Source organism: Grus americana, chromosome 14 (genome assembly GCF_028858705.1).
Source record: "Grus americana isolate bGruAme1 chromosome 14, bGruAme1.mat, whole genome shotgun sequence".
Lineage (NCBI taxonomy): Eukaryota > Metazoa > Chordata > Aves > Gruiformes > Gruidae > Grus > Grus americana.
The window spans coordinates 10,260,265-10,281,984 of NC_072865.1; the positions used below are offsets into that span (position 1 = coordinate 10,260,265).

A 21,720-nucleotide genomic window follows, 5' to 3' on the forward strand; every position below is an offset into this window, starting at 1 on the left:
AGAGTCCTGATGGCTTCGTGCAGCAGTGGCGCAGGCAGGGGGACGGCTCAGACCACAATGCATTTTATTTACATTGTACACCTCAAGAGAAGACGCTTAAATCTGCAAAGAATTGGGCAGCATCTCCAAGAGAGAATAAATTAATGGCCGCCGCTGGGCCACAGCAGTGACTTGGGGAAGCAGCTCCCACAAATGCCAGGTGGCAGGGAGAGGGTCCCCAGGGGTGATGGCCCACGGCTCCCGGCGCCGCAGGAGGCTCCCGGCACCGCGCAGCAGCCCTCTGCCACTCCACACACTGGGAGGAGAGCAGTCCATGGGGCCACACGCTGCTGCTGCGTTGCGGACGGGCCCATACAGCTAAAACACAGCAGGTAAAAAACCGGAGGAGTCCGGCACACGCCGGCTGCCCAGCCGGCAGCAGCGGTTCCCTTTTGGCAGGTCTCAGTGGTGGCAGCAGCTGTAGAAGTAGGCACCACTCCTCTGGCCCAGGTCGACGCCCTTCTCCTCTGGAAGAGAGCAGGGGCAGGCAGCTGCCAGCACGTCCACACCTCCGTGCCACGCGGAGCCCAAAAGCTGCTGGTCCCAGGACTGGGCCCTGGCAGGTCCCTCGGGGAGGGGTTTGGTGCCCCCACAGCGAAGCAGCGGGGCTTGTGGCCACGGCATAGCCCAGGGCTGGAGGCGCAGCTGGGCTGAGCCTGCCTGGACAGGCCTGGCGCAGAGCTGAGCTGAGTGCCAGTGCTGCAGCCGGGCAAGGGTCCTGGCTGCCTGTTTGCCAAAGGCCACCCGCAGCCTGGTTGGGGGGAATATGCCAAGCTGAGTCTGCTCTGAGCAGGTACAGAGGTGGCACGACGGGGCCAGAGCTTCGCAGGACAACCCCCGGCACGGGCCCGCAGCAGCCCCAGGGAGGGTGGGGGCAAGGAAGGGCCCTGCTAGACCCCATAGCACTTGTCCTCCGCACTGTCCCCAGGAGCACGTGAACCTTCCAACAAGGGAAGGGGTGCTTGGGGAGGGATGGATCCTGCTCACCTGTCATCACCTGGAACGCGGTGAAGTGGACGTAGTCCTCGGCCACCTTCTGGAACAGCTCGTCTGGGGGGAGAGCGGGCAGGGTGGGTGTGGGCAGCCCCACTGCGAGGCAGAGCCCCCCGGGTCCTACTTGGGCGGGGCCACAGCTGGCAGCGATGGGGCTACTCACCCACGCTCTGACCCGTCTTACTGGAGGTCTCGAAGAGCTCAGCCTTGATCTCTGAAATGAGGGTCCGGGTTAGTGCCCGCTGCGAGTGCAGGACATGGCCCCACAGGCTCGGTTCCCCCCGCAGTCACCCCTCGAGCACGGCTGCCGACAGCAGGCTGGCGGGGGCCCAGGGCAGAGTTCCACACTCCCATCCCCTCAGCCCAGCTGGCCACGTGCCCGCTCGTGTCAGGACATGCCGTGCCCAGGGAGGTCCCTGGCAGAGCCACCGGATCTGCTGTGGGTCCAGGGCAGGGGCAGAGCCCCTCGCTCCCCAACCCTTGGTGCCGTGGGAGCCTGGGAAGAGCCAGCACTGCCTGGCCACGAGCATCCCGGACCTGTGCAGTGCCCAGCCGTACCGTCGGCGTAGTCCTGCACATCATGGAAGTCGACCCCCCGCTTCCTCCTGTCCTCCTCCAGCAGGTCGCTCTTGGTGCCACACAGGTAGATCCGGCAGCCCTGCGGCAGGCAGAGCGGCGGGAAGGACGCGCCCATGGGCCCAGCATCCCCACCGGCTCCCCTTCCCCTCGGGCGAGGCCCCCTCGGCCGAGGCCCCCTCGGCCCCCCAGCCTGGCCGTACCTCCTCGCAGTTCTGCAGCTCGTTCACCCAGAACTTGGCTCGCTGGAAACTGCTGCTGTCGGTGAGATCTGGGGGAGAGGGGTCAGGGTCTGCCCCTCCCTTCTGCGCCCACCCCCCACCACAGCACCCACCCCAGCCCGGAGCCTTCACGGCCGCCGGCCCCTTCCTCTTCCCGCGGCACCGGGCCCTTACCGTCAGCACCGTGCCCTTACCGTAGCAGACGACAGCGGCTCGTGCCCCGCGGTAGTAGATGCGGCTCATGGCCTCGTAGCGCTCTGAGCCAGCCGTGTCCTGGGGGGCACAGGGAAGCGCTCAGCAGGTGGGGGGGGGCGGCGGGTCTCGGGGGTCCCGGTGCCACGGAGGTGGCCGGGGACAGCACCGGGCGGTGGCAGAGCCCTCGCCCCCGCGCTTACCCAGATCCCCAGGGTCACCGTCTGCTCCCCCACGGATATCACCTTGGCCACGAAGGCGGCCCCGATCGTCTGGAAGAGAAGCGGGAGGAGCGGTGGGGATTGGCCCGGGGACACCGGGGGCACCGGCCCGGGGACGTGGTGGGATCCTGCCCAGGGATGCGGGGGGCATCTGGCCTGGGGCCACGGGGGGAACCGGCCTGGGGAAACCCACCGGGGGCGCGGGAGGCACCACGCCGGGGACGCGATGGGGAAACGAGGGGACCGACCGGGGATGCGGCGGGCACCGGCCCGAGGACGTGGGGGAGACACGAAGGGACCACCCGGGGACGCGGGGGGCGGGGACGACGACACGACAACACACGACACCGTCCGACGGCAGGCCCGGTGCCCGGTGCGGTCACTCACGTTCTGGTAGGGCCCGGGCCGGAAGCGGCGGTGGGCGCAGCGCTCCACCAGGCTGCTCTTGCCCACCCCCTCCTGCCCCAGCAGCACCACCTTGGCGTCCACCCGCCGCCCGCTCATCCTCTCGCCGCCGCCGCCGCGGGGCGGGGCCGCAACCGGGCGGGGCGGGGCCGGCGCGGCGGAAGCGCGCGGCGAGGCGGGGAAGGGGAGGGCGGGGCTAGAGGCGGAAGTGCGCAGGGGCGAGGCGGAAGTGCGCGGCGGGGCGGGGCGGGCGGAGGCGGCGGGCAGAGGCCGCATGGCGGCCGCCCAGCAGGCGCGGGCCGGAACGGGCGCGGCGGCGCGGGCCTGAACGGCGGCGGCCCATGGGGAAGTACTGCGCCAGCCTGGGCGTCCTCAAGGGGCCCTGGGACCAGGTCTTCGCCGCCTTCTGGCAGCGCTACCCCAACCCCTACAGGTGCGCCGGGGCCTGCGGCCCCCCCCACCCCAGGGCTTCCCCCGGGCCCCTCCCCGGCATCGGCTGCGGCCCTCCGCGCCGCTCCAAGGGTCCTCGGGGCTTCGTGTCCTCCACCCCCGTGGGATTGTGCCTTCCCCCTATCCTTTTCCCCGCGGGGAGGGAGCTCTGCTCGTCCCCCAGCAGAGTCTCCTGAGATGGGAGCCCCACACCAGCGGTTCCCGAGGGCTGCTGGCTCCCCCTCTCCCTTAAAACCACAGCCCTCTTCCCCTCCCCTGCAGTGCCTGCTGGTTCCCAGCCCCGGGTGGGGGGGTGATGGCCGGGAGCAGGGCCTGATGTTTTCTTCCCCATTTTAGCAAACATGTCCTGACCGAAGACATCGTGCACCGGGAGGTGACGGCGGACCACAAGCTGCTCTCCCGGCGGCTCCTGACCAAGACCAACCGGATGCCCCGCTGGGCGGAGCGCTTCTTCCCAGCCAATGTCGCCCACTCCGTCTACATCCTGGAGGACTCTATCGTGGACCCTAAGAACCGAACCATGACCACATTCACCTGGAATATCAACCACGCACGTCTCATGGTAGGTGTCCGTGGGCAGGTGCACAGCCAGATGTGCAGGCTCTGGGCTGTGCCCACAGCTGGGTTGTGCCTCATGCAGGTGGTGGAGGAGCGCTGCGTGTACCAGGTGAACCCGGAGAACAGCAACTGGACCGAGGTCAAGCGGGAAGCCTGGGTCTCTTCCAGCCTGTTTGGCGTCTCACGGGCCGTCCAGGTGAGCACTCCCAACTGCTCAAGCAGCACTGTCCCTGCCTCTTCAGAGAGGCCTTAAAGCTGCAGCTTCCCCCTGCTCTACCCCTTCCCTGTGCTGTTTTCCCCCTTTCGTCCCCCCCATCCTCTTGAGGCACTCAGAGCCATTGCTGCTGGTGGGCACGAGCCCACCAGATGTTGGGACTGGTCAAGCTGGGACAAAGCCACAGGGGCTGTGCGTGACCAGGGAGCCAGGCTCGCACCTTCACTGACTCTTCCCTTGCAGGAGTTTGGTCTGGCCAGGTTCAAAAGCAACGTGACCAAGAGCACCAAGGGATTTGAATACGTGCTAGCAAGAATGCAAGGTGAGCACCCAAGGGCAGGCTGGGCCTGACTGGGACAGGTCTCTTGGAGTTACAGGTCACACTGGGAACACTCCAGTCCCCAGGCAGGTTGTGGCTTGAACTAATCCGACTGCGAAATCCTTGTCCCTTGTCTTTGCCCCCATGTCTTGGCACAACCAGCTCTTCCTGAGCAGAGCAGCCAGGCAGCACTTAAAGGGCCAGGCAGGGGTGGAGCACAGGCAGGAGGGGGATGTAACGCGGCAGCAGTCACGTGCCTGCAGTTCCCCTTTGCGACATACCCTGACGCATACTGGTCAGGAGCGCTGGGCTCATCTTCCCCCTGCGTGGGGAAATTGCCTCCATCCCAAGGTGACGCGGCCAGGGCTGGGCTAGCTTGCATCAGCCAGCACTCCTGTGCTGGGGCAGGGCGGGGGCCCGTCGGGGCTGGGTTAACAGCTTCCATGTTACAGGAGAAGCTCCGTCCAAAACACTGGTGGAGACAGCCAAGGAAGCAACCGAGAAAGCGAAGGAGACAGCTCTGGCTGCTACAGAGAAAGCCAAGGACTTGGCGAGCAAGGCAGCCACCAAGAAGAAGCAGTACGTGTGAGGGGCCGGGCACAGGCGGGCACCGGCTGCACCAGAACAGATAGGAACCTCCTTAGATTTTATATTTTTAAACAAACTGTACAAGTCTGACAATCAGCTGCTGTTAGATCCTTTCTGAGATGTAATTATCATTAAAGAATTTACTCCCACCTCTGACTTGGCCTGGGGCTGGCCTGGTTAGAACAGAGCCTGGGACTGCCCACTGCTCCGGGCGTCCAGCCCGCTGCCAGGGATCTGGGCTCACAGGCAAGACACAGGCAGGAGTTTCACCAAGTGCTTTTACTGGAATAGTGTTGGGTATGTACAAGAGAGGGAGGTGGTTGCGGGAGCATGAGGGCAGGTTACTTAATGCACTCATTTCCTCTTCCTGGCTCTCCAGGGGCAGCAGAGCCCTCCTGTAGCCATGTCTGCTGGGGACAGCACTGCCCCACACCCCTGCCAGGCAGCCCCCGGCCCCCAGCCTGCCTGGGGTGTCAGGGGGAGGCGGGAGAGTGTCCTCATGGCAGCCAAGGCCTCTTCCAGCACCTCTTGCAGTGCATTGCGGTGCACCAGCGGGTGTCGTGCTAGCCCTGCGTGCGCCATTGCTGGTGCTGCTCAGCAGCAGAGGGCCAAGCCAGGCTCTTGCCCCCACCCATGGCCCCTTACCCAGGCAGCCGGGACAAGGCTGGCAGAGGCTGTTTCCGGCAGCAGCAGGCAGGAAGGAGGCAGGCAGTGCGGGGAAGGCAGCGGGTGCCATCAGGACGCGGGGCTGTGGGGGCTGGAGTAGCTGTGGTCCCTCCCGGTGCCAAAGCTGGGCAGCAGGTCCTCGCCGAACACCGCACCATCCACCTCTATCTCGGCATCCTCTGGGCACCAGGGGGAGGCCGGGTCAGGCCCCAGCAGCCTCCCCTGCCTTGCCCACCCTCTGTCCTCACTCACCTCCCTCGGAGGGCTCTGAGAGCTGGGACGAGTCCAGGCTGTCAGCCCGCGCCCGTTCCCCGCCGTCGGGTGAGAGCAGCAGCTCCAGCTGCCGCTGCAGGCTCCGCTGCTGGTTACGCAGCTGGTCCTTAGCCCTCCGTGCCCTCAGCTCCTGCGCCTCCAGCCTCTGCAGGGATCCGGTGAGCTGTGAGCAGGGTCCCAAGCTGGGCAGCCCTGTGGGGGCACCGAGCGGCGACGGGGGCACCGAGCGGCGACAGGGCCACCCCCCCCCCCCCCTCACCTGGATGTGAAGCCGGGCACGGTGCAAGAGGCTCAGCGTGGTGGGACGGGCCGGCCCCGTGCCCACCGGCACCTGCTGCTTCAGGCGCTCCAGGCAGCACCGGAGCTGGGCTCTCCTGCGGCCGGGCGGGGAAGGTGGTCAGCCTCGGGGGCGGGGTGGGGGGTGGGGTACGGGCATGCCCACCCCCTGCCCCGCCTCCCCCGGTACCTGTGCTTCTCCAGCGCGTTGTGCACCGACCTGCGGAAGAGCCCCCGGTGATCAGAACCGGCGCTACCGGCCGCTGCCATCGCCCCTCCCGCCCCAGCCCCGCCGCTCACCTGACGCTGCCCACGGCCCGGCGGGACCGCGCGGGGCAGAGAGAGGCGTAGCCGTGCTCGGCCTCGGCCAGGCCCGGCGGGTACCGGGCACCAGCCGCCCCGCGCTCCCGCCGCTCCAGGAACTCGGCCGCCTGCAGCAGCACCTGGATGCTGGTGGCCGCCGGCTCCATGGCTGCGGGGGGGGACGATCGCAGCGGGGCGAGCCGCACGCCCATTGGTTGTTGGGCGCTCCGCGGCGCTGACGTCGGCGCGGCGGGGAAACAAATTCGGGCGGGAAAACGCGTGCTTCAAATTTGAATCGGCGGGAGGGGCGGGACGAGACACGCCCCCCAGCAATAGACCACGCCCCCGTCGCCGGTCGGCCACGCCCCCGAAGCGGCGCGCCCGCGCCCTTGTTCGTGCATGCCCACGCCCGGAGTGGCGTGTCGGGGCGTGAGTGTGCGCGGTCACGCGTGTGGCACGGAACGCGCGTGTATATCTACGTGAGTCAGGCGGGGAGCGCGCGCCTGCGTGTGTCCCCACTGCCACTCAGCCCACTCGGGGCACCCACTGTCCGCAGCCCCTTGCCCCCCCCCCACACCTCGGCCCCCAGCTCCCCGCACCCACGGGTGTCCCTGGGCCGGCTGCCCCCACCAGCTCCCCAGGAACGGCTGCGTCCCAGCGCCACAGGCCCAGCCAGGCGAGTTTATGTCTTTATTAAAATCCATCGGGCAGACGCGATGGGGAGGGGAGCGCCGGGCCCCGTGGGTGAGGGCCACCCTCTGGGCACGGCACGGCACGGTACAGCACGGCCCCGGGGCACCCGCTGTCATGTGAGGGCTGTTTGCACCGTCTCAGGCCAGGCCGCGGGGGGAGACTCTGCCCCGGGCCCCACAGCAGCCAAAGTTCACCTAAAAAAAAAACCACCACGAAGCACATTTCCAGGCGAGGGGCAGGCACGCGGCAGCAGCTGCACATAGCTCACCCACTGGGACCGGGGCTCGGCCGCGGCACACCGGGTGAAGCGGTCCTGCACCCACTGCAGCCCTGGCCCCACTGATGTGGGGCTGATGCTGTGCATGTGGTCCTACCGCCATGCGTGGTCGGTCCTGCCACCGTGCCCGCCCGGCCCCGAGGGGACTTGTGGGGCCGTGGAGCTGCCCAGCAGCCCCGGAGCGGCCATTTCCCCTCCCAGTCTGCGGCCTCCCATGGATGCAGATCTGGCACGGGGGTTCTCTCACTGGCTCTGGGTGCGCCGGGGCGTGGGTGAAAGGTGCATGACGTAGCAGTGCGTGCAGACGCGCACAGGTTTTGTCTGGCCGTAGTGTGGCAGCGCCGCAGCGTGTGGCGAGCAGCGGGCACAGAAGATCTGCCGGGAGAGGGCCAGAGCGGGGTTCGAGTGGAGCCGGGCCCCCGGGGGACCCCACACACCCCAGCCCGGCCCCCTCCTACCTTCCCACAGCTGCGGCAGTGGTGCCTGCGGCGCAGCAGGGTGAAGGGCGAGTGGCATGTGGAGCACTGGTTGCATGTGCTGTCCGGCACCCACTCAGGCAGGCAGCGGGCACCTCCTGGGCAAAACAAACAGTAAACGCCATGGGCGTCCCCTCTACCCCGTCCCCCATCATCACCCCGGCCCTGGGAACGTCCCCGGTCCCCTGGATGGAACCATGCTCCTGGGTGTCCTGTGGCTGCTCCGCTGAGCCAGACCTCCCCAGGCAGGATGGGGGCAGGATCAGCCCCAGAGCCGCGGCACCCCAGCAGCCCCTCACCTGCCCTCTGGAGCCCGGCAGCCTCCGCAGGGCTGGAGCACAGGGGACAGTCGGGCACGCGAGAAGCATTTGCTGCACACGGGTCACTGTCCTCTTCCTCTGCAGGGACAAGGGCTGTGGTGGTCCAGCCAAACTGTGGCTGCGTTGTCCCCATGCCGGGGGCTGCGGCCTCGTCTCTCCAGGGAGGGACGATGTTCAGGGCAGAGAGGAGCTGTCCCCCATGTCCCTGGGGGTTACTCACGGCTGGCACTTGGCTCCTCCAAGGGCTCTGCCTGCGAGGCAACGATCTTGAAGACCGTTTTCAAGATGCTCCGCAGGTCACTGGCAAAGTTGGTCTGGAGCTGATCGGCCACCCCTGCACCAGGAGGGGGGGGGTCAGGGTGCTGGGGGGGGGGGGGTCAGGGTGCTGCAGGGGTGGCGAGGGGGGTCACTCACCCGAGATGCAGACGAAGAGGGTGTGCAGCATGTCCTTGGTGCTGCTGTAGCGGGAGCGCAGCTCTGAGCAGCAGGCACCCGGGGTGGCATCGAGCCCCGGGCTGCTTCCAGGGGGCTGGGGGCTGCACAGGGGGGTGACGGTTACCCCAGAGGTTGCACAAAAAGTCCCCGTCCCAGCAGGCAGGGATCCGCCATCCCGACTCCGCTCCCTCCCTGCCACACCCCCCCACCGTCGGTTGGTGCCCAGGTCGTCCACCATGCCAGGGGGTCCCAGCCGCGCCATGCAGGTGAGGGGCTGTGGGGTGGTGCAGGGGACCTCCAGGAGACCCCAGGGAGCAGGGGCGTCTGCTCTGGGCACCGCTGCTCCCCAGGCTGGGGGGGTGGTTGGAGTGCAGGGATCCTCCGATTCAGTTGTGCACAGGCTCCTCTCCAGCAGGCAGAGCTCCTCTGCCGACAGCACGCGCAGCAGGTCCCTGCAGCGAGGGGATGGCGTCAGCCCCATGTCACAGCCCCACTGCTGCCCCACGGCCCCACCCATGGGTACCCATTGCCCCCTGCTGTGTACCTGATCTTCTTCAGGAGGTTGTGGAAGGGGCTGAAGATCCGGGACATCTGCTCAGGGCTCCGCTCCAGGCTGAGGGGACCCTCGGGGTAGATGAGGAGGCCACTGCGAGGGGACAGAGCCCAGGTCACATGGGGCGTCTGTCCAGGACCCCGACTGCCTGAGGGGGGAAGGGGCTGGTACAAGGTGGGGAGCACCCAGCCAGCCCCTCGGGGTGTTGCACCTACCTGATAATGGCCAGGCGAGGGATGGTGAACATCAGCAGGGGTTCATAGCCATCGATCATCTCCTGGGTCAGGTAGCCCAGGTGCAGGGCTCTGGGGGAGGGATGGGGACACCCTTACAACAGAGCCAAGCCCTGGGACACTGCCCCATCCCTGAGATTGGGGTCCCTGCCGCCCCCTGCCTGGTGCACAGTGCCCCTCACCTCTGCACTGTCTCGCAAAAGAGCACGATGATCTCCTGCTGCCTGTAGATCTCCTCGGGAGACTTCACTGCCACCAGCGAGGACACGTAGCTGGAGAGCCGGGGGGACCGTGAGGCTACTCTGGCCCTGGTGCAGCCCCACCCACCCCAGCACCCCAACTCTGGCCCCCACCTCAGTTCGAACTCTGCAAAGAGCCGGTCAAACTGGACAAGCAGAGCCCGGACAGGCTCCGGGTAGGAGCCAGGCTGGCTCAGGCTCTGCTCCCGCAGCACCGTCCGCACCAGCTCCAGGCTGCACAGCAGGTTCCTGGCCTGGGGGCGCAGCTGCGCCCCATCCGCCTCCTCTACCTCCAGGAAGGTCCCAGCCAGGAGACACTGTGGGGACCGGAGACCATCAGAAGCCAGCGCCTGGGGCAGCACAGCCCCTACCCCTGGGGTCAGCCTGTGGTGGGGTGTGCCATCCTGGCTGGCACCCATCGCCCCCTAGGCTGGGGGAGCCAGACCCCATCGCCTGCCCCAGGACAGCATCCCTGGGCTCACCTCGGCAGCAAATAGCATGTGGTTCCCCAGGTTGTCTACCAAGAGTTCTTCGGGGAACTTGACAAGGTAGTCACGGCTGTGCCGCTGCGTGGGGATGCACTCCTCCATGATCTGCTCCAGGATGGCCAGCAGGTGAGCCTGGGGAGGGCAGGGATGTCACCCACAGCCACCCAGGGGGCTGGGGTCACACTGGGGCCTGGGCTGCCCCTGTACCTGGCTGAGGTGGAGCTGGTTGAGGAGCACCAGGTACTGCTGCGGGTCCAGCTCGGCATCCAGCCCGTTGATCTCAGCCACCACCCGCGTCACCCTTTCATCGGCAAAGAAGAACTGGGCGAGCAGGCGGGGGTCGGAGCGCTGCAGGGAGAGCAGAGGGACAATGGTGGGAGCACCCCACAGCTCCAGGTGCTGGGCCAGGGGGACCCCAAATCTCCTGTGCCCACAGCCAGCTGGCGTTTGCTCCCCTGCAGCTGGTCCCTGTGGGGCAGCCCCGGGTCCATGAACACCCACTTGGGCGGGTACGTGGGACCCCCACGGCAGCTCTGGCTCGGCTGAGGTGTGTCGGGGGCAGGTGGGGAGGCAGGCGGCCACCGGCCGAGCCTTCCCGGGGAGCGCCGCCGTCCCCACCCACCCGTGCCTCAGTTTCCCCAGGAGCGGAGCAGGATGAACAAGCTCGGCCGCATCCCGGCAGCGTGGGCACGGATCCGTGCGCGGCTGTAAACACCGGCTCAGGTGAAAGGTCCGCGGGGAGCGGGGCAGTCCGGAGGGACGCTCCTCGCCCCATCTCTCCCCCAGACCCCCGCGGGGCTGGAGGGATGGAGGGGGCCAGGGGGGATCTCCGCGCCCCGGGAGCGGGCGGCGCCGGGACGGGCGCTGAGCTGCCCGATCCTGCCCGCTGCTGCCCGCACCCCCGCCGCACCTCCAGCCCGGGGGCCGGGCACCGCTTTCTCCTCTCGCTCCGCCCCGGGGGGGGGGAGGGCGGCCCCCCTGCGCCCGGTGCCGGCGGAGCCCCCGGCCAGCCCCGACGGGGCGGGAGCGTCCCCGGCGCGACCCCCCCGCTCTTACCTTGGGCCGGCGCAGCCAGCGGCGGAGGGCGGCGGGCAGCATGGCGCGCCCCGCAGCTCTGCCGCCGCCCGGCTCCCCGCGCCCGCCGCTCGCCGACGGGGCGGGCCGGCACCGGGCACCGCCCGGGGGCGGACCGGGGTAGTGTCCGCCCAGCCGCGGCACCGGGACGACCCGGCGGACCGGCCCCCGCACCACCCCGCCCGGCCCGGCCCGGCCCGCGGCGGGAGCCGGGGTTTTCCCGCTGCCGGCTGGCGGGAGGTGGCCGCCGCTCGACGGACCGGTTCCCCGTGGGGTGGGCAAGGTGCCCTCGCCAGCTGCCCCGGTTCCTCCTCCCGGTGCCGCGTATCGGTCTCGGTTCCTGGCTCCAATACCCGACCGCAACCCCCAGGCTCCCGGTTCTCCCCTCCCGGTGCCCAGGCCCTCCCCTCCCAGTTCCCTGGCTCTCCCCTCCTGGTTCCCCTCTCCCTGCAGCCCCGGAGGCCCAGGGGACAGGGACACCCCAGAGATCCGGCCCTGCAGCCCCCCGAGCACTCCCGGGCTGGTGGGGGGGGGCACCGGGGGGAGGCACCCGCAGGCACTTGCCTGCTCTCTGCTGAATGTGCTGTGCAGGGCATGGGGTGCAGAGTGGGGTGCTGCAGTGGAAGGGGGGCAAAGCAGCCCCTTAGTGGGAGGAGAAGGGGCCGAGTGGCCAAGGAGGAGTCCCAGGGAGTGCTCGGGGCGCTGGGCACAGCAAACTGTCCCAGCCGTGCAAGAGGAAGCGGCTGCTCCTGTGCTGTGCCAGGCCTGGCACTGCCAGCCACAGGATGTGGGTGCCGATAATTCAGGTGGCTGAAAGCCTAATGGGGTGGATTCATGGGTAAAAAATCCGCCGAGGATGATTAAATAAACATGGAGGCACCACCTCGACTTGAGGAAGTCCCTGAGTCACAGCGGTCCCACAGCACCTGGGCTGAGTCGGCCGGGTGTGGGACTGGCCCTGGTGCTGGGGCTCCGTGGGTCCAGCTCTGGTTTTGCCTGGGCAGCGTGTCCTGCATCCCATGGCTGGGGGTCCCTGTGCACACAGTGAGCCTGGAGCCCTGCCTGTCCTACAGCTGTGGGCAGCGCTGCTGTGGCATTTTTGGGTACACACGCTGCCATGGCTTTTTTGGGCAAACAGGGTCTTCCCTTGGCAGCCAAGTGCTCCCCACATCCTGGTATCACCAGCACCATGCTCTGCCCCACCACAGGAGAACAGCTCTGGTGACATGAGGTGTGGCACAGAGTGAGACCTGGCTTCATGCAGACCAATCCCACGATGGTGGGTTTTGGGGTGATGCATGGAATGAGGCTGGCAGGGAGGAGAGGGGCTGAGCCAGCCCCCAGCTCTCTTAGGGGGAGCTGCAACCCATGCATGGGTCCAAGGTTGCGTGACTGGGGTCATGCCGTGGTGCTGAGCGTGGCCCTGCACCGCCAAGGTGCACCTAAGATACTGGGACAGCATCGTTACATGGGGACCGGGGCTGGAACAGACATGTGCACCCCAGGGTCATGCGGGAAGGCCGGGGCAGCGGGCAGCAGGCAGTGTGCTGCACAGCTGCAATGGACTGGGGGTACCAGCATGCCAGGATTGGGATGCGAGGGAGCTGCAAACGCCTACGTGACTGTGTGTGTGGGGCTGAGGGCACTGCAGCGCTGGAATGCGCCCTGGGTACCAGGAGAGCTCTGTTACATGGGAATGGGGTGTACAGGGGCTGGAACCCACGCGTGCATTGTGGGGTACTGCACCACCAGGAAGGCCGGGGCAGTGGGCAGTGTGCTGCTCATCCTCAGTGGGGTACCGGTGTGCCAGGGCTGGGGTGCGCTGTCTGGGGCTGGGACGCCCCGAAGGCACCGGCGCCCTTTAAGACCCGGGGGAGTGTGAAAAGAGGGCGGAGCCAGGAGCCGTGACAGCGCCGTCACCTCCTTCCCGCTAGGCGGCGCGCCGTGGCCCGTTGTTGCCCTCTTTCAAAATGGCGGCAACGGCTTCACCTCGCTGGGCCTTTCCCTCCTCCCTCCTTCCCCCCGGGCAGGGGCTGGACGGGCCGTGCCGCCATATTGGCTGTTGTCCTGGCTGCGGCGGGCGGCGGGCCGCGCTCGCCATGACTCGCAGGCGGAATAAGGCAGCGGCGGCGGCAGCAGCGGCGGCAGCAGCGGCGAGTGGCTCCGTGCCTCGTTGTGAGAGGGTGGGGGGTTCCGATGCTGGTCCTCCTCCTCCCCCTCCGCCGCCGCCACCGGAACCGCCCGCCCCGCCTGAGGTGGTGGTGGCGGCGGGCAGCAGCGGGGAGCCGGGCAGAGCCACCGCTCAGGTACCGGGTTAGGCCCTGTAGCAGGGAAGGGGCTGTCTCTGAGGGGATTTCAGTCGGTGCGGGGATGGGGCAGGGGCGGGGGGGGGCTTTCGGTCCCCCCCCCCGGCCCCTGCCCCATCCCCGCACTGACCCCGGACCCGGAGCATCCCTGAGGCACCTCCCCTCTTTGAGGCCCTGGTGCCCCCCATCTCCCTCTTCCCAGTTTTGGAGGGTCTCCTACGCCTTGGGGAGCAGTGGTGGGGAAGCTCCGGTAGAGCCATGCTGTTGGGGTGCACCTGGGGGCGGGGGGGCATGCTGAGATGAGGGGGGAAGGTGAAGCCCAAACCTGTCTCCGGGGGTCTTGGTTGTCTTGGGATGTGGAAGACACTTTTTGGAGCATCCTGAGGCACGTGTGGGGTTGGGATGGGTGCGCGGGCAGGGCCTGCCCTTGGTTTTGCTGAGCTGGGTGGTGGAGCCGGCTTGTGGCCTTGGGTTGCAGATGTGTTGAGCTGCAGCAGGGTTTTGGGATGCCTCTGGCAGATGGCCGGAGTGTTGGGGGCTCCCAGTGGTGTGTAGCATCCTGGGCACTCATCTCTTTCAGCAGTTAGGGAGAGCTGATCTCAGCCTTTGCTGGGAAGGGTGAATTGGCCAACGAGCCTGTCCCCCACCATTGCTACTCCCCCTGGCATGGCCAGTAGCATGAGAGCAAAGGGCTCTTCCAGCTCCAGGGTCTATGCTTCCCTTACTCGGTCCCTGTGCGTAGGGAGATCTTGCAGGTCTGCTCGGGAGACCCATGTGCGCTCTGGAGGGCAGAGCCCCAGGCTCGAGGACAGGTGTGCTTGCCCGGGTGGCATGGTGTGCTTCAGGGGGTGTTCCCACAGCTCCTTCTTGCGGGAGGGTCCAGCCCCGCCACGGGGCGATGGCAGGTGGCTCGAGCATCTGCTGAACAGACTGCGGGCTGGCTCCCATGCCTCTTGCTGCTTGACATCCCTCATCACGCCTGGCTGCTGCTGCCTGCTCTGGGTCGCGGGCAGGGAGCCCGGGGGTGGGTCTGGATGCACTGGGTGGGTTGGGGAGAGTCGTCCTCTCACGTGCTGTGCATGGCAGTGGCCGCGTCTGCCCCTGCTGAGACACAGGGTGGCTTGGGAGCCCCCTCCTCCCCGTGGCCGGCTGGGCGGGTGGGCAGGGGAGCTGTGCCCCCCCTCTACTCTCCTTGGCCTCTGACCTTTGCTTCACCTTGAGCCTGGGAGACGCCATCTGTTTCACAGCAGCAGTTCAATGTGCAGCTCATTGTTGCAGGGCCCCGCCACAGTGGCAGACAATGGGGGCCCCCTCACCCGTGCCACGCTGGGCTCGTCACGGCTGTCAGGCCTCCGGCGAGCCCGTGGGCTGCAGCCCGGCTCCTGCCGTGGCGCCAGGCGGGAAGCTCCGACCTGGCTGCCCTGCGCGAGGAGAGCATGAAGCAGCGCCGGGGGCTGCACCCCACCCCGGCGCATCTGCGCCGCTGGCTGCGCAGAACAAAGAGGCGGGCGGGAGGGCCCAGGGCTCTTGGATAACGCAGTGGGGGGTCTGTGGTGGGCAAGGAGGGGGGTTGCGGCTGCCAGACCCCCCTTTGTATCCCCGTGCAGTGATTTCTGTGGGTCTTGCTTTGCCCTGTGAGTCCCCTTAGTCCCAGTGTACTGGAGGTACAAGTGGGAGCTGCTGGTGGCCTCCCAGCCTGGTGTGCTGGTGGTGGGGCTGGCTCTTTAGTGCAGTGTGATCTTCCCAAGGGTCCAAAATGCTCCCAGTTGGCATGTGGCAGGCTGGCGGCAGCTGGGCAGCCCCAGGCTGCTCTCCTCCAGTGGGAGAAGGTGCAGTCCCACGTGCAGCCTACAAGAAATTTTCTAGTTTGGTGTCAGTGTCCCAAGGTCTCATTTGCTGCCTCATCTGCCCCACACCTGCGCTGGCCTGGGGCCCTGCTGTGCGGTGGTTCACACATTGGGGTGACTCGTGCTCCGTGTGTCCTTCTGCAGGTGCTGCCCACCACCAACCAGTCAGTGCAGACGTGCTGCCTGCTCTGTCACCGGGAGCGCAAAGACTGGGGAGGGCCGTCCCACAATGGGCTGGTTTCCCCGGGTGAGAGGCTGCCACCGGACTTCGTGCCAACGCTCGTGCAGAACCTCCTGGGAGAAATGCCACTGTGGATCTGCCAGAGCTGCCGGAAGAGCGTGGAGGAAGAAGAGCGACGGGCAGTGCAGGAGCAGGCCCTGGCGGTAAGCGGTTACGGAGCTGGGGTTGGAAAGGCTGGGGCTGTAGCTCCTGGGACTGTGGTGTTGACCACCCTATGGCGCTGGCTAGGTGCGCGGGTCCCCTTCTCGCTTGGAGATAAGTGCCTCAGACATCCCAGCCTCGCTGCTCCCTCCAGCCACATTGCCCTCCCCAGGGCTGCTGCTGGCTCCTCAGGGAGAGACCACGGTGGGGCAGAGCGTGGCTGTGTCTGGCAGCCTGTGTTGGGTCGGAGCTGCCTGCCTGGTGAGGCTGGCAGTGCTGCTGCTTCTCTGCCAGCCCCACTCCACCGTTTATTGTGCTGCATCCCCCCTGGCCCCGAGGCTGCTCCCTGCCATTACGCTGGGTCTCCCCAGAGCAGCGGTGTGTGCTGGGGCAAGTGCCTGCCCATGCGTGGAGCTCGGGGGAAGAGAAGCTCCCTCCTGCTTGGCTCTGTTTAACCCTGGCCTGGTTTGAGTGGGATCAGAGCAGGTGCGTGGCCGTTGGCACAGCCTGGCTGTGCTGGCGGGGGCCTGGGAGCCAGACTGTGTTGCTGCTGGATGGACAGGCTGTTTGCCATCCTTGAGACAGTGACAGGAACAATTTCCGTGTGCGGAGCCCCTGCCTTGGGGCAGTGGAGGGGGTCTTGGTGCTGATGCTCCGTGGCCAAGGGCCTCCCCTCCCAGCCTGCTGCTGCTTCACTCTGTGTTTTCCTTGCCAGGTCTCATTATCCCACACATCCTGCAAGTCGCAGTCTTGTGGGGGTGGCTCCCACTCCTCTTCCTCCTCCTCCTCCTCCTCTTCCTCCTCGTGCCATGGGAACTCAGGGGACTGGGACCCCAGCTCTTTCTTATCTGCTCACAAGCTCTCGGGCCTCTGGAACTCGCAGCACACCAATGGGGCCGCACAGGGCAGTCCCCTTGGGGCCCCCCCTGCAGCACTAGGTGAGTTGAAGTCGACCACGGGGTTGAGCAGAGCCTTCTGCCTGGTCCTCAGCTTAGGTGGTTTCCTTGTGGGCACCCAGCTGGTGGGCAGGAGTGGACAGGCTGGGCCTCTGAGTGCCAGTGGCAACGGGGTGCCTGGGTCCCTTTGCAAAGGCAGGGGGTGGTGGAAGCCGGCCTGGCCCTAGCTCTGCTTTCCTTCCAGGTGACAAGCACCCCGGCCTCACTCTCTCTCCAGAGTGCGCCAGCCAGGCGCCTGCCGTGGCACCGGGGCTCAAGGCCTGTCCCTACAGCCACGCAGCCTCCCCCACCTCCAGCAGCGCCGCCCCGGGCTCGCCTCTGCCTACCTCACTCGACTTCTGCAAGACGCTGCCGAAGCAGTTCAAAAGCATGTGCCGGAGGGCCACCCCGCCAGGTGCGTGCCCAGGGGCAGGGCTGGCCGTCTCCTCCCAGCCCGCTGCTCCATGCAGCCCTTGCTGCCCCAGTGCCTTCCCATTGCTCTGTTCTCTGTGGGGCAGGGCTGAATCCTGTGGGGGAGACGGGGTGCTGCCGAGGCCTCTTACGAGCAGGGATGGCTTCTAGCCTGAGTGCCCCGCTGCTTGGGGGGAGATGAGGTTTGTCCCATGGAGAAGCAGCCCGTGCAGAGGTGGTGGATGGCTCCAAGCCTGGCCCATGTGGGACAGCTGGTGTCTGACCATCTCTGCTCCTGCCCCTCTGCAGGTGAGGCCTTCCACTCCTCAGAGCATCATCAGCACTCGGACCTCACTGCTCCTCCCAACAGTCCCACCGGCGTCCCCTCCCAGCCGCCAGCGCTGATCCCCTCCAAGCAGACATCTGCCCATCCGGGGCCCTTCGGCTCCCCACCCCACATCCCTCTGGGCACCTCCCCACAGGCTGCACTCTTCCCTGCACCCAGCGCGCAGGTGGCAGCCCCGAAGCCGGTGTCCGAGTCCCCTCCTGCTGGCACAGTCTCGCACAGCCCGGGGTCATGTAAGAGCCCTCACCTGCCCCCTGCCAACGTGCCGCTGCTGAAGATGCCGCCTCCGCTGTCGGGCTGCACTCATCCCTGCAACGGGCACTGCAGTACTTCGCTCATCCCTCCTCCTGCCACCCACCAGCTACCCAGCACAAACAGGTGAGTAGAGCAGCCCTGCCTGCTTCCAGCCTCTCCTCGCTGGGCAACGTGCCCTTTCTCCCACCCCTGCCCATGGATGCGCTTTTCCCTGCGGAGGGATCGGCTGCCCTGGTGTGGTGCGGAGAGCTGCTGTGTTTGTGGGCCAGTTCCACTGCTGCAGACCCCTGGTCTCTGAGGGTTGAGCTCTTTCTCTCCCTATGTGTCTTCACCCTGCGGTTGTCCTTTAGTACTGTGGTGCAGAAGAGACTGTGCTTGCTCCTCCTCCAGCTAAAAGACCCAAAGGAACCACCCGGTCAACCTGCTGTTGGCCAACAGGACTTTTGTCAGTGAGACCCGTCGGGCAGCTGTGGCACTGAGCAAAGGTCCTCGAGAAGATGAAGCCTGTGGACTTGTTCTGCTCGCCTGCTCCCCCAGCCCTCTCTGGGCTGCCTGTGCCCTGGAAGAGAGCACGCTGAGTCGCGGGTGCTGGTTCCTCTCCACTGATTAGCGCTCGCTCCCTGCGGAGGGCCAGCCAGTCCCGAGCTGGAGCTTGAGGAATGGCGCTGTGGGCTGTGCCCTGGCCTCCCTGTCTCTGAGCTGGGTAGTCTGTGCCTGTGGGAGCCGGGTCTGCCTGCACGTGGGGATGTCTGGCAGCTGCATGCAGTTCCAGTGTTTCTCACCTGTGCTACCTGCCACCCCCAGTGAGTACTGCTCCCTGCCCTGGAATCAGCTTGTGGCCTGGCAGGGGGACACTGCTTTTTGGAGTTCTGGTGCGCCAGCCTCCTGCCTGCCAGAGGCCCTGGGGGGCGAGGAGCTACAGATGTCTTCTGCCGTGGGCTCCTCCAGCATCTCCCCTGGAGGAGGATGCAGGGGAGGGGGTTTGTCTGCCCCTGCAAATCCTTCTGCTTGGGCACAGGCTGCCCTGGGAGGGATGTTCCTACATGCATTGTCTGGGACAATTTTGGGCCCTTCTGGCTCCCGCTCACCTCTCGCCCTTCTCCTCAGGGACCCCTCTTGTAAAGGGCACAAATTCCCAAATGGTACCAGCTGCCACCCGCCACAGCCGTGTGAGGCAGACGAGGGGCTCGGGGAGGACGAGGACAGCAGCTCGGAGCGCAGTTCCTGCACCTCCTCCTCCACCAACCAGAAAGACGGGAAGTTCTGCGACTGCTGCTACTGTGAGTTCTTCGGCCACAACGCGGTGAGTGAGGGGCTGGTCTGCAGCCACCCCCGGTCCTTGCGCTCCGCTCTGCGGTGAGACATCACGCGGTCCGCGTGCCGAGAGTGCCAGAAGTGGGAAGGTCTGGCCACGGCTGTTCCCTACCAGCATGCGCATCCCCCCCTCTTGGTTTCCATCCTGCCTCATCAGCCTGCTGGTCCCCTTGCTCCCAACTTGCAGCTGCCTGCCCAGCCCTGGGGCTTGGCGCAGCCAGCCAGACCCTGTGGCTTCGCGGTGGAAAAAGAGTTCAGTGGCGGCTGTGCCGACTTGTCTCGCGGAGACCTCAGGGAAGGGAGCGGCTGGGGAGGTCGGTGGGGGAGCCGGGGCTGCCCACGCATCACACCGGCTTCGTGTGCCTGCCTGGCTGACAGCACTCACCTTCTGCAGCCCCCGGCCGCTCCCACGAGCCGCAACTACGCCGAGATCCGGGAGAAGCTGCGTTCGCGCCTCACCAAGAGGAAAGAGGAGCTACCACAGAAACTAGGACACAACAGCAGCTCAGGAGAGCCTGCTGTGGACCACCGCAATGTGGATGAGCTGCTGGACTACATCAACAGCACAGAGCCCAAGCCCTTGAACAGTGCCAAGGCGGCTAAGCGGGCGCGGCACAAGCAGAAGAAGAAGGTGAGGCTGGGCAGAGGGAAGCGCTGCCTGAGGCAGGCTGCAGGAGGGAGGTCAGGGCAAGACCGTCCCCCTTGCAGGGCATTACCTTCTCTCCCTCACATCCATTTGGTTTCTTGAGCTCTGCCCAGCTCCGTGCAGGGCTTCCCCTGCCTCTGTTCCTGCAGAGTGTGGCCCAGCCCTCCTGGGCACTTTGGGCCACTCCATCCTACCTGCTCTGTGTTGCATCTTTGACAAAGACCGTGTGTCTGTGGTGGGGAGAGGCAGTGCTGTGATGGCTCGTGCTGGTGCCTCGTGTCCAGAGCAGTGTGCAATGTGGCAGCTGTTGCAGTGCCTGCAGAGGACACGTGACAGTTTGGGGGCTGTGCTGAGCCAGGCAGCCCATGGGTTTGCTGCCCTTAGAAGGCTGGTGTATGGCCAGCCCCGTGGCCTGCGCGCTTGGCTTAGTAGTCCAGGCCATGCGATCCTCATGGCACCTCTGTTGCAGGAGAAGGAGAAAGCCCAGCTGGAGGCAGAGGCTCAGAAACGAGCAGAGCGTGCCCCTGCAGCCAGCCACGCCAGGGAGCCGGCCGAGGAGAAGCTGCTGGAGTGGCCAGAGCTGGAGCTGGAGCGAGTGAACAGCTTCCTCAGCAGCCGGCTGCAGGAGATCAAGAACACCATCAAGGACTCCATCCGGGCCAGCTTCAGTGTCTATGACCTCAACCTGGATGTCAACGACTTCCCCAAGAAGGCAGCTGTCCTGGAGCAGAAGAACCTGCTCTCCCACCTCAACGGTTCCTCCGACCTGCAGGACATAGACCTGGCGCTGGCCCCCCTCAGCCTGGGCCCTGCCAAGAGCCACGCACTACTGCGGGGTGAACTGGGGCCCCGATGGGGCGAGGGACCTGGGGAGCCACCACCAGCCCCTGCGGCCGAGAACGGTGTGGTGAAGCGCCTCAGCGCCGTGCCCAGCCTCTCTCGCATGATTTGGGTGCAGTCCAAGGCTACGGACTCTGCTGTGGATGGCAGCGGGCTGAGCCCAGAGCCCAAGGAGGGACCGCAGCCCAAGGGGTCAGAGCTGGTGCCTGCCGGGAGCCGGCAGCGGAAGAACAAGCGGCAGAGCGGGCAGGCGAAGAAAGGGGAGAGTGCTTCTGTGGTGCCCAGCGGCCAGCCCCGGCTGGAGAGCCCTGGTGCAAAGGGACCGGTGCTGGGAACCAAGCACCCTTCCAAGGCTGGCGCCCCAGAGCTACAGCGGCCAGGCAGCTGCAGTGAGCTGGGGGAGAGCGGCAAGGGGCAGCTCTGGGGCTGCGGTGGTGTCAGGCTGGAGAAGGAGAGGAGCAGTGAGTGGAAAGGCCGGAGGGGAGAGGGCAAAGCAGAGCTGCCAGAGATGACGCAGCAGCAACCGCCTGCCCCGGCCACAGGGGACCGACAGCTGCCTGCCCCCCCTGCCCTGGGGGGCTCCCCCCAGCCCAAGGGCAAGAGCAGGAAGAGCCGGAACAAGGTGGAGAAATCCAATACCTCGATCGGTGAGTGCCGGGAGCAGTGTTCTGCGTCGCCATCCTTGCGGTGTCCCCTTGCCCCCCCTTCCAGCCCCGTGCCCCTGCGGCAGCGCTGACTCTCTCTCTCTGCTCCTCTGCTTTGCCAGATGACGTGTTCCTGCCCAAGGACCTGGACGGGGCAGAGATGGATGAGACTGACAGAGAAGTGGAGTATTTCAAGAGGTGAGGGGGCAGCCCTGGGGGGGGGGGTGGTGAGCCCTGCTGGGGGGATGCAGAGGGGCTGGAGGCTGACCGGGGCTGTCCTCTCCCTGCCAGGTTCTGCCTGGACTCGGCCAAGCAGACGCGGCAGAAGGTTGCGGTGAACTGGACCAACTTCACCCTGAAGAAAACCACTTCCAGCGCAGCCCAGTGAGGTGCGGGGGGGGCGCCGCCCCCCACCCACGGCCGCTCGCCTCTCCTCACTGTGCCCCCCGCCCCGCGGGCCCCCGCCTCGCCTCGGTGGGGTCCCCTCCTCCGCGGGGGGCCCTGGTGCTCTCCTGCCCCGCGGGGGCCCCCGGTGCTCCCCCCGTCCTCCTCCTGCTCCCCCCCAACCCCCCCGCGGGGTGACCCCAGCCGTCCCGTCCCCCTCTCCGCGGGTGCCCGGCTCCCTGCGCCGCGGGGAAGGACCGTGCTGGACCCAATAAAGAACTTTTTAATTTTTTATTTTATTTAAACCCCGCTGTCTGCTGCTTTCTGC

At 66.8% G+C, this 21,720-nt stretch overlaps 5 protein-coding genes across 7 annotated transcripts; 2 read left to right on the plus strand and 3 right to left on the minus strand.

Annotated features, from left to right (window-relative positions):
- Positions 1 to 47: 47 nt before the first annotated feature.
- On the minus strand, positions 48 to 2,804 carry RAB24 (RAB24, member RAS oncogene family). Its single transcript, XM_054842110.1, has 8 exons — positions 2,630 to 2,804; positions 2,225 to 2,293; positions 2,024 to 2,102; positions 1,812 to 1,879; positions 1,591 to 1,690; positions 1,196 to 1,246; positions 1,027 to 1,089; positions 48 to 506 (listed from the first exon to the last, which is right to left on the minus strand). Exons 1-8 carry the CDS (start codon positions 2,744 to 2,746, stop codon positions 442 to 444), a joined length of 612 nt encoding a protein of 203 aa, XP_054698085.1. The 5' UTR covers positions 2,747 to 2,804; the 3' UTR covers positions 48 to 441.
- Positions 2,805 to 2,889: 85 nt separating this feature from the next.
- Positions 2,890 to 4,932, plus strand: PRELID1 (PRELI domain containing 1). The gene is made up of 5 exons (XM_054842111.1): positions 2,890 to 3,080; positions 3,434 to 3,659; positions 3,738 to 3,851; positions 4,113 to 4,191; positions 4,641 to 4,932. The coding sequence occupies exons 1-5, from the start codon at positions 2,989 to 2,991 to the stop codon at positions 4,775 to 4,777; spliced, it is 648 nt and encodes a 215-aa protein (XP_054698086.1). The 5' UTR covers positions 2,890 to 2,988; the 3' UTR covers positions 4,778 to 4,932.
- A 442-nt stretch (positions 4,933 to 5,374) lies between these two features.
- Positions 5,375 to 6,461, minus strand: MXD3 (MAX dimerization protein 3). The gene is made up of 5 exons (XM_054842113.1): positions 6,292 to 6,461; positions 6,182 to 6,211; positions 5,975 to 6,089; positions 5,695 to 5,860; positions 5,375 to 5,621 (listed from the first exon to the last, which is right to left on the minus strand). The coding sequence occupies exons 1-5, from the start codon at positions 6,459 to 6,461 to the stop codon at positions 5,512 to 5,514; spliced, it is 591 nt and encodes a 196-aa protein (XP_054698088.1). The 3' UTR covers positions 5,375 to 5,511.
- A 509-nt stretch (positions 6,462 to 6,970) lies between these two features.
- On the minus strand, positions 6,971 to 11,171 carry LOC129212777 (lateral signaling target protein 2 homolog). 2 transcript variants are annotated; one of them, XM_054841845.1, is made up of 13 exons: positions 11,065 to 11,171; positions 10,216 to 10,356; positions 10,003 to 10,140; positions 9,635 to 9,837; positions 9,464 to 9,553; positions 9,264 to 9,353; positions 9,040 to 9,141; positions 8,705 to 8,947; positions 8,475 to 8,596; positions 8,281 to 8,394; positions 8,040 to 8,138; positions 7,723 to 7,838; positions 6,971 to 7,639 (listed from the first exon to the last, which is right to left on the minus strand). In XM_054841845.1, the coding sequence occupies exons 1-13, from the start codon at positions 11,104 to 11,106 to the stop codon at positions 7,508 to 7,510; spliced, it is 1,632 nt and encodes a 543-aa protein (XP_054697820.1). In that variant the 5' UTR covers positions 11,107 to 11,171; the 3' UTR covers positions 6,971 to 7,507. The 2 variants fall into 2 exon arrangements, with proteins under 2 accessions (XP_054697820.1, XP_054697821.1); XM_054841846.1 differs by lacking the exon at positions 8,040 to 8,138 and having other exon boundaries at positions 11,065 to 11,160.
- Positions 11,172 to 13,052: 1,881 nt separating this feature from the next.
- FAM193B (family with sequence similarity 193 member B) lies at positions 13,053 to 21,663 on the plus strand. 2 transcript variants are annotated; one of them, XM_054842145.1, is made up of 10 exons: positions 13,053 to 13,388; positions 15,380 to 15,619; positions 16,333 to 16,555; positions 16,758 to 16,967; positions 17,273 to 17,687; positions 18,672 to 18,867; positions 19,273 to 19,509; positions 19,994 to 21,011; positions 21,131 to 21,206; positions 21,300 to 21,663. In XM_054842145.1, exons 1-10 carry the CDS (start codon positions 13,053 to 13,055, stop codon positions 21,394 to 21,396), a joined length of 3,048 nt encoding a protein of 1,015 aa, XP_054698120.1. In that variant the 3' UTR covers positions 21,397 to 21,663. The 2 variants fall into 2 exon arrangements, with proteins under 2 accessions (XP_054698120.1, XP_054698121.1); XM_054842146.1 differs by having other exon boundaries at positions 13,104 to 13,388; positions 16,791 to 16,967.
- The last annotated feature ends 57 nt before the right edge of the window (positions 21,664 to 21,720 follow it).

Coding starts and splice junctions, on each gene's coding strand:
- RAB24 (XM_054842110.1), bottom strand. CDS start 2,746: ATGAGCGGGCGGCGGGTGGACGCCAAGGTGGTGCTGCTGGGGCAGGAG. Junction 1,691..1,811: donor AGCTGCAGAACTGCGAGGAG/GTACGGCCAGGC, acceptor TGCCTGCCGCAG/GGCTGCCGGATCTACCTGTG. Junction 1,090..1,195: donor TAAGACGGGTCAGAGCGTGG/GTGAGTAGCCCC, acceptor CTCTCCCCCCAG/ACGAGCTGTTCCAGAAGGTG.
- PRELID1 (XM_054842111.1), top strand. CDS start 2,989: ATGGGGAAGTACTGCGCCAGCCTGGGCGTCCTCAAGGGGCCCTGGGAC. Junction 3,081..3,433: donor CGCTACCCCAACCCCTACAG/GTGCGCCGGGGC, acceptor TCCCCATTTTAG/CAAACATGTCCTGACCGAAG. Junction 3,852..4,112: donor GCGTCTCACGGGCCGTCCAG/GTGAGCACTCCC, acceptor CTTCCCTTGCAG/GAGTTTGGTCTGGCCAGGTT.
- MXD3 (XM_054842113.1), bottom strand. CDS start 6,461: ATGGAGCCGGCGGCCACCAGCATCCAGGTGCTGCTGCAGGCGGCCGAG. Junction 6,090..6,181: donor AACGCGCTGGAGAAGCACAG/GTACCGGGGGAG, acceptor GCCCGGCCGCAG/GAGAGCCCAGCTCCGGTGCT. Junction 5,622..5,694: donor CTCAGAGCCCTCCGAGGGAG/GTGAGTGAGGAC, acceptor CCTGGTGCCCAG/AGGATGCCGAGATAGAGGTG.
- LOC129212777 (XM_054841845.1), bottom strand. CDS start 11,106: ATGCTGCCCGCCGCCCTCCGCCGCTGGCTGCGCCGGCCCAAG. Junction 9,142..9,263: donor CCTCGCCTGGCCATTATCAG/GTAGGTGCAACA, acceptor GTCCCCTCGCAG/TGGCCTCCTCATCTACCCCG. Junction 7,839..8,039: donor TGCCGGGCTCCAGAGGGCAG/GTGAGGGGCTGC, acceptor TGTTTTGCCCAG/GAGGTGCCCGCTGCCTGCCT.
- FAM193B (XM_054842145.1), top strand. CDS start 13,053: ATGGCGGCAACGGCTTCACCTCGCTGGGCCTTTCCCTCCTCCCTCCTT. Junction 15,620..16,332: donor TGCAGGAGCAGGCCCTGGCG/GTAAGCGGTTAC, acceptor TTTCCTTGCCAG/GTCTCATTATCCCACACATC. Junction 17,688..18,671: donor CAGCTACCCAGCACAAACAG/GTGAGTAGAGCA, acceptor CCTTCTCCTCAG/GGACCCCTCTTGTAAAGGGC.